We start from the raw sequence: 14,730 nt of genomic DNA, 5'->3' as shown, positions 1-14,730 counted from the left end.
CAGCGCAATACTCTGAATGCTTTGAAAACTGCACAATACTTTGACTGCTTTGAAAGACTGTTTATATAGACTGCGCAATACTTAGACTCACAACATTACCATTCGGACATTCACATTCACATGGAATAAAACGCGCAATACTAAATCAGTTACCATATCCTTGCTGTCGTGGGTTCAGCCCCCTTCCCAGTACAAATCCTCGAAACCTCCAACAATTTCAGGCAGAGATACAGGCCAAATCGTGACTATTTTGGCCGTAAAAGTAAAATTGTCCAAGTATGTCGTTAGCTAATCTACTTCTCTTAGAAAATGGCTATTCAAAATGGAATAAGCTAATTGTGCAGAAAACAGAATCCCATTGCAGTTATTCATCCCCGTAAGAATTTTGTCCGAATTCTGGAATTACACATTTAGATTGCAGAATTTGCAATATCGAGGTACCCCATGAAAATGAAGGTGAAGGACTCCATTGGTAATTTGTCAAATGATCTGACGGCTCCTCTGAAAATCTCTAAATTTCAATTGAAATATGACTTGGTAAATCGCGGAATATAAAACTAATTTAAACCGCTGTGTGAAGCGACTCTCATACCATACACAGTTATTTTAAAGAGGGGTGCGAAGTGACAATCATAAAATTAAATAACTGTGCAAATTCAGTGCCTCGTTCCTATAATAAGTTGGTATGAATTCCTCGCTTCTGTTGAAAGGAACGGTAAAAGCTCACCGATTTGATCGATAAACCCACCATGCGTTTGCTGATGCTGAATATACGGTTTCTGTGTGTCAATGTCAGGCAGCGTTCAACAACGTCCACAATCAGGCAGCGTGCAGCGTTCAACAACGTTCACAATCAGGCAGCGTTCAACAATCATGAGCGTTGGGTCCAACGCATCTCTGGGCAGCGACAGAGGTAGTGCAGTGCACCATCATTTCTGGGCAGCGAGCATGGAGTCTAACGTTCAGGCCAGACAAACGTTCAGGCCAGACAGACTTTCAGGCAGATGCGTTATGGTCAGACAAACGCTCAGGCAGATGCGTTATGGACAGAGGAGTTACAAGGAATCTGGGACCTGTGCTCTGATACCATGTCAGGCCAGGGTAACTCCAGAATGGGCAGAAGAAAACTGATTGATTATTTCATTAGAGAACTATTGTTTATATACATAAATGAGACGAATCAGTTCATCTTCTTGATGACTGTTCACGTTCCAGTTTACCCAACCGCTAAGGATTAGGTGTGAACAAGTGTGAATGTTTGAACGGGCGAGGACGTGCGAGGGCGTCTGCCCGAACGACTGAACAGGTGATGGCGTGCGAGGGTGTCCGCCTGAATGACTAAATGGGCAAGGTCGGTCTGAATAGGCGTAGTCCACACTTACATGTATTGTTAAAAAGAAAGTGGGTGGTGGTGCCGCAGCCCCCATCGTGTGGTTGGAAGAGTACTGCCAGGATAGGGGCGTGACATACAGGGTTACACACATGGCTCTTGTTGGCTAGGCTTGGCACCCATCTCCTTAGGCTTTGCGAGGAATGGTGGTTTCCGACATTGGTTTAAAGAGGGTAACTCTCTATTTAATAAGCATTTACATTTTCATTCTTACCTTACTCATGCACTTTCTAACCCCATGAAGGTTTCTGTGCAAGGTAGATGGATGGACTTCGGTTGCAACTCGTCGAACTCAGGTAAGGTTTGGCTTTTTCCCAGGAATTGCTTATTACGGTTAAATATGTTACAGGCCTTTTCCATCGGAGTTAATAATTCTTGCAATTGGTCTTGCAGGTACGTTCTTATGACAAGCGAGGTGTTTTCATGGCTAAGTTCATGTCTCCAATGATTATGTGCATTCATATTCTTTGCAATTTGTTACAAATTGGAAAACCTACCATCCTGGATTTCTTATGTTTGACATTTGCGGTTTTTGTTTCTCGACGGAGTTTTACTCCGGTGGCAAGCCTAGCCTGAGTTTACATCATTCTTATTTATTTGAAGGACTATTTTGTGATGTCACACTCAGAAAGTCTCAGAATCGAAATGTATTTAGATTTCTAGGCTACTTGACTCGTAAGTTATTGGCTAAATTTGCCAGTTTGAATGTAATTAATATTTCCCAAAGTTTTTATATCTCGAGGGATGGAGAAGAGGGCCTCTCGGCCTTCTTTCAGTTTGAAATACTCTGCTACTTGGTTTCTAAAATCTGTTAAGTTATATATATGTCTATTTCCGTTAAAAACATATGTTTTCATTACACAATTATATATGTATATAGAGTTTGACTTTAATACCATCTTGTTGGAAGAATTATTTATGTCCCAATGATGCAACTATGACACAGTATATCTTGAATATATCCTTGTTTGACTTTCACTTTGTTGTTTTAGCTTACATAATTTTTGCGAAGGTACTGATTCCTCTTAAGAGTCGTTTTACTTCTTACTACATTTGCACGACTTTCTTATTACAGTAGTTTAAAGAATGTTTTTTATCATTTATCGAAAGAGAGGTTCTCCTTAGGGTTTTACTGTCCCCTCTGTCAGGATTTATAGATTTTATTTACTTCCTCAAAATGATCTATTTCATGAGATTCTAGCTTACACAAGGTAATTATATCATAAGGAGATAAAAGAAATGGCTCACGCATTGTTTCGTGTTTTGGTAAGTTTTTACACATATACAGAGTATTTTGGAAATGAACTCATTGTCTGTAAGTTGTTTATGCTCTACTGCATATGCATTATTTAAAAGAAAATGTGGCAAGGAAGATTTCCTTAATCGTTGACTATTCTATATGCTCTATTGCATATTCATTATTTAAAAGAAAATGTGGCAAGGAAGATTTCCTTAATCGTTGACTGTTCTATATTACTGTACACTACTACATAATTATCACTGAGTAATTATTCTACTGATTCTGTTCCTGTAATCAAATAATCTTCTATGAAGTAATACTATCGTTTTCCAAATAAAATCTATGATACTTATCTGTTTTAAACTTGTTAGTATATGAATCCAGATTCGTCTGGAAAGTCTCTCCTCCTAGCCACAACCTGGCGATCATGTCCAAGTTCTCCCTCGAGAACTTTCTCTTTTTCACACCTAGATTATATCCAGTTACAGTCGGTGCCTTGGGCCTCAGGGCTTCACTGTCCAGCCTCAATTCCTGCACTCTGTTTGAGAGTAAATGAGCAACTTCCCACTGGTCTTTTTCCCCATATCTAGGATAGCCCCCTTTTTCCTTCTTTTCCCCTATAAATTTCCCTTTCCAAGGCACATGTGTAATTGTTTCTTTTAATTATAGCAAACATATTATTTTTATTAACATGTCTAACTTCCCAATTAATCATAAATTAGGTAACAACTTGTTATCAGTGATTGTCATAACGTAAAAAAATTAATGTCGTAAGACATAAAACTGACCACAGTAATTCTTTCATGGAGCCTGGGGAGTTATAGTTATATTTTAACATTGTTGATATTATTAATTTGATTATCTTATTTTATGTTTTAATAGCTAAGCTCTATTAAACTTGTGGTAGCTATTACTCATATTATTAGAACAAATACTGTGGAGACAATTTAAAATAATACAAAATATAATTAAGTTAATTTCCTAATGTTTGTGCACTAATTAATTGTCTAATCTAGGATGGCTTTAAAATTATATAGTTATTATTATTATTTTTATAATAATTTTATAAAGATTTTTCTTAATTTAGTATGGATCACAGAAGACTGAATTCAAATATATATACATATGTGTGTGTGTGTGGAGTAACAAAATGCAATATAGTAATTTTGTCCTACTTTATTATTAGCACTTATAGTATTAAAATCATTATTTAATATTTTAATATACACTATAACTAAACCCAATACAATAATTTTGTTCTACTTTATTATTAAATTAAATTCATTATTTAAATTTACAAAATCTCTAAATTATTTTATAATTTCTTTTACAATTATTATTACAATTTAAATAAAATAAATATTTGTTTGTTTATTTTTATTAAAATTAATTTTAAATAGTCTATACTCTCTTGGATAAGGCTCTGTTAAGACACTCCTTGATGTGAATTTACAAGTTCAATTACCCAACTATCTAGGAATCAAAGCAAAAAATAGACAAACATAACAATCAAGTTTATATATATATATATATATATATATATATATATATATATATATATATATATATAATATTTTTATATAATAATTGTAATTTAAATAATTTTAAATTATACTTTTATACAATAAACAAAATTGGCTATGAGGGCAACAATTATTAAGTGTTAAAATTGATTTAATATTATCTTAATTTTTAAAAAAGCATTTAGTGTATCTTCATAAGTAATTAAATTATAAATATGAGAAATAAAAAAAAATAATGAAAAATTAAATTAAAACATTTTGAAATATATTGCTAATCACCTAACTTGGTACCAAGTTAGATAACAAATTGATCTAAGAAACCTTTTGTTTACCAATTTAGATAACAAATTCATCTATAAGACCTTTTGTTTACCTGATTAAAAACAAATCTCTATTCAAAGTGTATCACATACTATTTTAACCAAATAAACTAAAAACTATATACATATAATTCATGTATACATATAAATAGTGACTTATAATTTATACACTAATTTAATATTTAACTTAGTTATAATCTTAAAATTAAATAATAATATTTATATATATAAACAATACATACGCCCACATAACTCTTATTATTAAAAAAATTCGCATGTTAAATTTATAATTTGATTCACCATTTTCAAAACCCTTAAAATATTCAAATGGGTAGTTATAATCGATTATGATATAATTTATGGAGAAAATCAATATAAATTGTTTCCGGCTTTTTGAAATTCCTTTAATAATCATTAAAAAAAATAGCATGTTAAATTTTTAAATTGATTCACCATTTTAAAAACCCTTAAAATATTCAAATTAGAAGTTTAAATAACTTAAATATACAATTTCCAAACCTACTCCGGGGAAAACCGAAAAGGTTGAAATTTTTAAATTCCCACTTGGAAAATATTGTGGAAAAATATCTGAATATTAACAAAGTGAGCAAACATTGAAATTTTAAAAATCCCATTCTGAAAATATTGTGGAAAAATATCCGAATATTAACAAAGTGAGCAACCATTGATATTTTGAGCTTGCCTCGCCTTTAATGGAGGGTCTACAAATCTTGTTTATTATTTTTTTCTGGAAATATAGGGCAAGTATTTCAGAGTCTGTGGACTTGAAGCTTGGATAGTTGTCATCCTACACTACTTTGACTACGACAGGAAGAGGTCCCACATTCCAACTGAGTAGACGTGATCCACCTGAATCTTAAAAGACATATTGTCTGCTCCATCGTCTGACAAACTCAAACGTCCTGGAAATTCCAGAGATCTGTCCACATGTACCTCTCCTCCTCCTGCTCCGCCGAAGTGGGAAGGACCTCCGACGCCAACATCTCATCAGTGGACGCGAATAGTTCCAAATTTGGAATCCCGATGACGTCAGATCCCGCCAGCATCGACCACCACAGCGCCAAGTCCTGCCTCTCCTCACATATCTGAGTGTTGTCTCCGGCCAACTCCATTTCTGAAACCGAAGAGGACTGCGAGGAGGACCAGGGTTGGAATTCGGATTCTTCTTTACTTATGGTATAATTTTTTTTTGACGTTTTAGGTTTTTATGCTGTCTTTCAAGAAACATTATGTTTAAAATTTTGCCCTTCCAAAGGTGATATTTTAATAATAAATTAACGCTTCACTAATAAAGGTTTCATTAAAAACACATATCTATTATTAGAAAAGAAAAAACAAAATGACCATAACACATAAATGACTTATTGAATTCTGAAATTATAATGAAACACTCACAATAAAATCTCCATAACTCTGAAATTAAATGTCGTTGACTCAGACATGCCATAACATGATATTACTAAGGAGTTCTTATGGGACGTATAAGATGACCAACAATGTAAAACTATGAGATGGACTATCCTCTGCATCCTCTCCATGATCATAATCACATGGAATCAATGTGAGGGTCCACCGTGGAGAGTTTGTAGTCAAATAAGTACAATGTATAAAAAGTGTTCTAGTATTTCATAAGCTTCATGAGCCATATCTTTCAAATCTTTTAAGTGATATGTTGAGACACTCGATATCTAGTGCAAATTGTAGTGGAAGCAACACTTCCACTGTTCCATAGGTGATATTGTGACATAGGATAACTTTCATAAGTGAGTGGTGAGTCGGTGACACTGTGACAGAGCTCTGGCCCAAACAATTCAATAAAGGTGGGTGGCCAATACACTGAGAGTAAGTGGGAACAAGAAAGATTGTGGTCCAAATTATTGTGACAAGGAAGATGTTTTGTTCTTTTAGCTATGTAGGTTTGATGATGCACTAACACACTCATGGATTGATTGTTTGATTTATTCAAGTGAGAATTTTAATGATGTTTGCATAAGAGGTAGATACATATTCATTGGATTTCAAGGAAACTATTTGGACTTAGATTCTAATCCAACTTACCCTAATCAAATGAACGAATTGTGAGTTATTGAACGACATTCCTTCCAAGGAGTACGAAATATATATGTTTTCTTCCCCTTGTACCTTCTAGGTGACACTTATGGGAATTCAATCATATTAAGATTGAGCATCTGAAGAGATCTCATCATGAACAAAACATTTCAAACCAAGCCAAATTTGTTGTGTTGTGGGCATATATATATATATATATATAAAGTCTCTATTAGACTAGATGCTTATTGATCACTTAGTTTTGTAGACATATATTTAAGGAGACTAGGTAATAACCTTTGTTGAATGGTCTCAAATCCATTTTCCTCGTTGTGTGTCCTTAGGCTTTAGGTGCTTTTGTGCTAGTTGTAAGTATCGTAATTCCTACTTTAATAAAAATATGTTTCACTTTCTATGTGTGTGCATATTCGAATTCACTTGAGAGCTCTCTTCAATTGGCATGGTCCACTCACATGCACCTCAAGCTCATCAACAAGAAAGCAAATCAATGAAGGTGAAAAGGGACCTAAATGGATTTACCCATGGAAAATTGAAATCTTGCAAAATTAATGGCACAAAAGAAAATAGAGAAAGACCGAGAATGTGAAGCCTAGGAATAAAAATACGCAACATTGTTATCTATAAGTTTATAATTTCTATTTGTAATCATTCCTAAAGTATAAAAGAGCCAAACAAAGGTCATTTCTAGAAGGTTTTGTTAAAAAAAGGTTTCCAAGGTAAGATATCTACATTATCATGTTTACAATTGAGTTCTTCAACACCATTTCTACATTTATTAATTCCAATAAATTAAAAAATAGTTTTCAGTGATGTTTTAGACTCGTTTCATTATGATGGTATTGTACAATTAATAAATTAGGTTTTGTTTTACTTGAACCCACTTAACGTATTATAAGTATGTGTTTCAATAACACATCTTGTTGGTGATGGATTTTGTAAAACATAAACCATTAAATATACACACACTTCTTACAAATTTTTAAAAGAATTGTGTTTATAAATTGGAATTGTTGACAATTTTTTTTTTAGTTCTATGGTATGCCTTAAAATTGCTTTTGTTTGGCTAAGAGTTTGATTTCATGGAATGTAAGGAAATAGGTTAATAGGCCAAGACTAAGAGATATTTGGTAAGAGTGAAAGTCAAACTCGGACTCGGAGTAGGGTAATTCCAGGGAGTGGGGTAATTCGAGGGAGTGGTTTTTCTATAATAACCATGACGAGTCAACCTGCATTATGGATAGCTGCCAGTGAAACCATGATGATTCAACTTGCATTATGGATAGCTTCCAGTGATGATTGTCCCCAATGTGAATTTCACCACTAAATTATAATCATTTTTCCCAATATTTAAAAAAAAAGAGAAAAAAAACAAAAAATATTAAAATATTATAGAAAGAAATTCACTAAATTCACTTAATATATTTCAAGTATATTTTTAACTAAAACATCATAAAAAAACACTAAACTTTTTTAAAGAATTATGTTTATCAAATTTTAATTATTTAAAATTGGAGAGATTTTTAAATATACTTAATTAATTTATACATTAAAAAAATAAAAATATTTAATCCACACAAATCTACAATTTCTTTAAAAGATACCATACTTAATTCCAATCCAAAAAAACTATAAAAATCTAAAATACTTAATAATAACCGAGCTCTGAATAGCGGGATGGTCATGAATAATATCTTTCAGCGAGTCTTGTCGAAACCACAATCACGGAACGTATAATGCAGACGAATTTTAATTTCAGCCGACCATTTCTGTAAACTAAAGTCGAGGAAACTGCCCTCTAAAACATCTGGTTTTTTCCTAAAATTCATTTGTTGATAAGATGATTATCGATTTATTATAATGTTCCAAGTTGAAGTGGAAAAGTGTCACTCTTCGGATATGATATTAATAACGTTTTCAAAAAACCTTAACCATCAAAAATACGTTCTGCATCCTTCCCAACACGTCAGGTCAGAGGGTTATTTAAAAAAATTCAACGTACGTGTCAGACGGTTATTTAAAAAAATTCAACGTATTTTACGGGTAAACTGGTCTCTGACTGGCAAAATGCCCGTCAAATTCCAACCCTGGGGAACCCTACGAAAGAGGCCAAACTCGATGGGGCCTGGCCCAAGGCATATTCGGCGGCGGCATGCTGAATTTGCGCAGGGGAAAGGGGAGACACAGTCGGAATGTCGGGCACCGAAAAGTTGAATTCGGCATTGCGCCCTCTCAGACAATACACTGCGGCGTCGTAAGCGCGGGCTGCCTGTTCGGCGGTAGCGTATGAGCCGAGCCATATCTTCTTTCTGGATCTCGGCATCCGGATTTCAGATACCCAGCTCCCCCATTTTCGCAGTCGGATTCCCTTATATTGGCGGGAACCGCGATCTTCGTGTGATATAGCAATGGCACGGCCAGGTTCATGCTCCGGGAAAAACTCCATATTTGGCAATATTGCAGAAACTCTGAAGCGAAATTAGTGATATTTCACGGCGGCAGTCAGTGAAGTGAGCGCATGAAATGCAAAGCCGGAGGGTGAGGGAATTAAAGAGATGGGTGCGCAGATATATAGGAGCAGTCAGAGGAGTGAACACGCTAGATGCGCGTATAGTCAATGATATTTCAGGCAATGAGAGGAAGATGTGAGAGGAGAAGTGCGAGAGTGAGATGGAGTGTGCTTTAAACGAGTAATTCAAAGGAAGACTGCCTTTTGGATATTGAAAAAGCCGAAGAGATGTATTTGCTAGGGAGTGTGTGTAAACGAGTAATTCAAAGAAAGAATGGCTTTTGGATATTGAAAGGGAAAGAGACGTATTCGTGTATTGATAACCGGTGGGGCATTAAAACCCCACTGGTCTTTTCGTAAGGTATGGCGTTTTCTTTTTATGTTTGCGAGGGGAGGGTGGGATACCAGTGGGGTACGTAGTTGCAAGTATTTTGAGGAGAACTTTCGCTTCTCTCACTTTGCCTTTCTACGCGGTGTACAATAGCGCTATCATACTTACTGAGACGCTGTCTGTCTTTGTCAATCTACAATAATTTTCAGAGCAAAGCGGTAGTCTGATCGTTATTTTATATTTGAAATGTATTAATAAGTTTTAAATTTTTGAATGAGACATGCATATTCTTTATAAAAGTAATCCCAGATGGTACAAAATAGCATGCAAATCATATTCTCAATCTCTTTTAATCTCATTCAAATCACTTCATATATATTTTTATTTAGTTTTAAATTAAATAAGTAACAAATAAGATTCATTCAAATCATATACCTGGCCCTTTTTTAAGCTTATGAAATTCAAATCTTCTTCCTCATTTTGCCTTTATTTTTTTAAAGTAACATGGTCTAAATTGACATAAATTCAAGATGTCCACTTTCCAAAAATACATTACATAAAAGTATGAAATATATAAATATATATTTTTTCATTTAAAAAAAACAAAAAAATATACAAATCTAAAATGAAATGTTGAAAGCCTTACACACTAATACAAAAATATGATCTCGTCCTCAATTATAGAAAATTCAAAAAATGCAGAGAAAGTTTTTCTTCAACACATGAGTAAAGTGATTCCTATCTAACACCAACAAAATTCAGCGTCATGTACTGTACTTTGAGAAGTCATGTACTTTGTGTTTTTGTTTTTTTAACTCCCTCGTATATATATGAGAAATCCTCTCTCTTTACTCCATCATAAATGCAGTCCATCATTTTTATGGAAAGAGATATTGACAAAACTAAATTGGTCATATAAGTCTATCTAGATTATGAGAAACATTTCACTCCACTTTATTTCATGTAAATTATTTCTAAGGTCATTAGTATTTAATTGTTTAATGAAATATAAGTAAATAAATAAAATATAAAATATCATAATTATTTGTGAAATTATTACTATTTAATTTAGTTAATTTTTTATAATAATAATAATAAATATATAAAATAATATAATATTAAAATATAACTAAAGAAATAATAATAATAAAAAATAGATAGTAAATGGTAAAGAAAAGATAATAATAGTAAATCAATAATGAATAATAATAATAAATAGATAGATAGTAAACTATAAAATAATAATAATAAATAAATAATGAAAATAATATAACAATAATAAATAAATAAAATAGAAAATAATAAATTGTTGTGTGTGTATATATATATATAAGTAAGTAAACTATAAAAATAGTAAGAATAAGTAAAGTTAACAAAAAGTAAAAAGAAATAAAATAAAAAAGAGTTAAATTAAGAGAAATATTAAATTAAGCAAAACTTAAAATAAAGAAATAAAAATTGGCATGTTAACACATGGAATGCGTGCATCCGGATCTCTTTCTACTATTAGGTCTATTTAATGGATGACGAGGACGATAAGATTCATCCATTTCTTCATCTATTCTCTTGGGAGAAAAGTGTTGTGAGACAAATGATTCCCTAACAGTAGTACGTTGATTGAGGGTTCGGGGATGGCTAGTTGTAGAAAGATTATGTGCAACAGAGCCTATGGTTGGGTGGGGAGTCGTCCCCAAAAACTTTGTTGCGGATAGCAGAATTCAAAGTGTATTCAACCCCAAGTCTCCATGGCAAATTCCTAGGGGGTGCAATGGTATCACGATAAAATAAAAATTTGAAGGCTAAAGGGTAAGGTTTGTAAAAGAAGAATAACATAGAGCTAGCAAACACCTAGTGCAACAGTGCAAAGTGCAAGCTAACTACAATGTACTCCTACTATAAATAAAGTAAGTAGATCTTATAAAATAAAAATGAACTCTAGCCTAAAGGATTTCTACTGCTCAAACAAGTCCTATTTCTATGTTTTATATGAGCTTCCAAACAATTTATTACTTATGGAATCTCATCCTCGCAAGCAGAGTGGTTGAGGGTAAGGTAAGGTAGATGAATTATTATTGCCCACAACCACCCCTATAAGGTGTTTCTCCTAAGAATGGCCACTAACTTACCTCTGTCCCATGGGGGTGCACGAATCTTGGGCTTCTAGGTAGTCATTCATCGACACAGGATTCCCTAACATGAGTTGGGTAGCCTTGAGGAGAACCATTGGCACTTTGACCTAAGCATAACCCCCTCTCAAGCGAGCTTCTTACACGCTTCAGTTTTGATTATGGGATGGTGGAGGATTTTCATGCTGCCAACAAGGACAACTTTTATGTCTTGATGTAAATGATCAATAGGTGTTACTGGAAGCCTATTGTTGGGCATGGAATCCCCCCAAGGCATGTTTTGGGGCTTAAAGCCCAAGTTTTGACCAAATCCTTTTGTAAAAGATCCGCGAATTGTGGGCGCGGAGCGCAAAATTATGATAGAGTCACATGGTTGTCCGCCCTCATTTTTGTAAACTAACGTCAGCTTAATAGATCTACCCATGGTCCGCGGACCATGGGATTGTATAAATAGAGCAAGGCTCTAAGTGTAGAGGATAGCATAAGAGAATGAGAAGTCTGAGTGATCGAGTAAAAGTGTAAAGTGTGTCTTTGGGTCGTAGAGTAGGAGAAGGCTCTGCAGCTAAGTGCATAGAGGTCTAATAGTCTGCAACTGAGTGCGGAAGACAGGTCAGGTCTATAACCCTTGGAAGAATCAATAAAGAGAAGTTTACCATATTTCTATGTATCTTTTCCTATTTTAATGTATGATTGAGTATAATTTGCAAGTATACTATTTGTTTGTTGCTCGAACTCATATGAATGCTTTGTATAAATAAATATAACGTAAGATATCTAAGTACGTGAAGGTAATTAACTGGTATATGAAGATAAGTAAGATCTTGGGTAATATCACAGAAGCTCCACAGCCCCAGGTTAGGGTTGCGCGAAGGCAGTGTATCAGGGAGTGAGGAACAAGGAAGTACGCGAAGTGACCTGCACGCCGGGACGCACAGTTGGACCAGTCGAACCTCTCAGACATCTCAAGGGTGCATAAACATGGTTCTAGCACCCTCCCATACTACTTCGGGTGAGACCTCAATCCGCACTCTGTGGGCTGTTGCCAAAAGGGCTAGTAGTACAGGGATTTGTTTGGCTAATTAACTTTGAACTTGGGTCAGGGCCCAACAAGCCAATAAATAGTTCTGTTGCTGGGACCGAGATCTGCATAGAGATGTCTAATGTTGTATCAATAGAATCTGACAAAGAAAGGAAATGAATATTGGTTAGATAGGAAGATTAACGAGTTCACAGCGCAGGAAAATGAGAATCTGCGACTGTCAAAGGAAGAGTGGTTAGATTACTACTTATATACAGAGATCCAAGAAATTTTCTTCACATCCTTCCCCACTGAGTTATACGAGTGGATCATGAAGCTAACAGATAGCCAAGGAAGGTGTAAACTCGACAAACCTATTGTGTGGACTCCAGAATTGGTGCACATACTAGAAGTATCGGAATATAAGATCACGCGAGCTGTCAATCACTGGATCGATCGAATCATAGGAGGAATCATCACCAAATTAGCGGTAGATACTTCAGTTAGTTATAGCGAGGCAAAACGACGCTTCCTCAAAGGACCGCGAGGTAAGTACGTTAAATATTTGAACACTTGGATTAAAATGCTACTGTGTGAAAAATAGGTTATGCGAATAAATTAATGTTTGGGGCTACGCGAAGTGGGAGAATCTATAGAAACGAAGGTAGCACACAACTAGAAACTAGCCCCTTGATTTCACCTCCACGAGGGGGCAAAGAAGAGCTCGCAAAGGTCTCGCCAAAAAGTACAATCAATCTAATAAGGCAGAGAATTCCGCACATACCACCCCCACCCACACCACCGCCAGCTTCATCATCTTCACCCCGTCTTCGCCCATACCACCTTCCCCACCACCGTGAAGCAGTATGGCAAGCGCGATAAAGCTACCAGTGTTCAAGGGAGTAGGGAATGAAGATCCGGACCAGTTTTGGTTCGTGTTGTATGGGAAGCATAGGGAGTCATGGATGACAATATAAAGAAGGCAACATTGGTAAGCGCTCTGCAGGATCGCGTGCTGACCTGGTACATTAAGAATTCTAATGACAATCTGAATGCGGGGATCGCAGATATCCAAGCTGCGCTAAACAAAGAATTTAACAGGCCAAAGTCAGAGGCACAGTCGATCATTGGGTTCAAGGAAATCACAATGCTACCAGGTGAGACCCCTTGGGAGTTGGATCAAAGACTGAAGTGCACAATTCACGAAGCTAACATGACGTTAACAGATGGGAAACACCGCAAATGGTTTGTAGCATCGTTAATGCCACATCTACGTAACGCGTTATCACAACAAAGGTTAACCACTCAGGTCGAGGCCTTGGATGTCACAATGAGATTACATGAGACCCCGATACAAGATCCCAACCTGGGAGTTCAGCAAATTCACGTGCAGTTGAAAACTTGTGCCTTGAGATGCAGAGTTTGAAACAAGACAGGACAACCCACCCAGAGATGTGCGATGAGGTATGGTGCGTAAAATCTAAGGGCCAGGGGCACCACAAGGACCACTGCCTAGTGTTCACGAATTACCTTGCGGGAGGAGGGCCAATGCCATTAATACCGGAGGCACAAGCATGACTAAGCACTACACCTGCACTATGGTGCGCGATTTGTTAGATAGGAGGAAAGCATGCGATAGATAACTTCCATCAATTAAAAGTATACGTAGAATTCACAACAATTGTTTTGTAATTTCTATAGGTCAGTGGGACATGATGAGCGCACCTGTAGAAGTTATGAGCTGATGATGGATCGAACTCCTACCTACATAGTTCAAGCCGAAACACGGCTCGTTGATCAAAACCTAGGAATGGCGCGCACCGAATTTTAGGGGCGCAGACAAGGCCGAGGTGGAGGGGGACCAGGAAGAGGTTGCGAACAGCTGATATGTTACAATTGCATAGGGCCAGGGCATTATGCTCGCGATTGTACAAATCCAACACGACCATCATGCTTGTATTGTACGTTATTTGATCATGAGACAGAGGATTATCCCACATTGATAGCGAGGTTGCGTGATAAAGGAGCGCTCCAACCTCCCCTGACTCAAAACCTGCAAATGATGAGGTCTGAGCGGTGCGAGGAAGACCTTAATGTAAATATCATGCTCCGGAGTGGAATTACGATAGGGGATGACAAAGGTAAGCAGCCTGAAGAAATTACTTGGGTTTGCAAGGCTCCAACG

General features: G+C 35.8%; 1 protein-coding gene across 1 annotated transcript; it reads right to left on the bottom strand.

Annotated features, from left to right (window-relative positions):
• Positions 1–5,316: 5,316 nt before the first annotated feature.
• On the bottom strand, positions 5,317–9,007 carry LOC149176182 (uncharacterized). Its single transcript, XM_089423047.1, has 2 exons — positions 8,658–9,007; positions 5,317–5,664 (listed from the first exon to the last, which is right to left on the bottom strand). The coding sequence occupies exons 1-2, from the start codon at positions 9,005–9,007 to the stop codon at positions 5,388–5,390; spliced, it is 627 nt and encodes a 208-aa protein (XP_089279173.1). The 3' UTR covers positions 5,317–5,387.
• Positions 9,008–14,730: the final 5,723 nt, after the last annotated feature.

Source organism: Pinus tabuliformis, chromosome 4_1, assembly GCF_031772625.1.
Source record: "Pinus tabuliformis cultivar Carrire ecotype Pingquan chromosome 4_1, CPIR1, whole genome shotgun sequence".
Taxonomy (NCBI): Eukaryota; Viridiplantae; Streptophyta; class Pinopsida; order Pinales; family Pinaceae; genus Pinus; species Pinus tabuliformis.
The sequence above is the reverse complement of the archived record's forward strand: the minus strand, read 5'-3'. Positions and strand labels throughout refer to the sequence as shown.

Excerpts from the sequence above, each read along its gene's own strand:
- LOC149176182 (XM_089423047.1), bottom strand. The coding sequence starts at position 9,007 with ATGGAGTTTTTCCCGGAGCATGAACCTGGCCGTGCCATTGCTATATCA. Across the intron at positions 5,665-8,657 it reads AGTTTGGCCTCTTTCGTAGG|TAAAGAAGAATCCGAATTCC; the intron begins GTTCCCCAGGGT and ends TTATACCATAAG.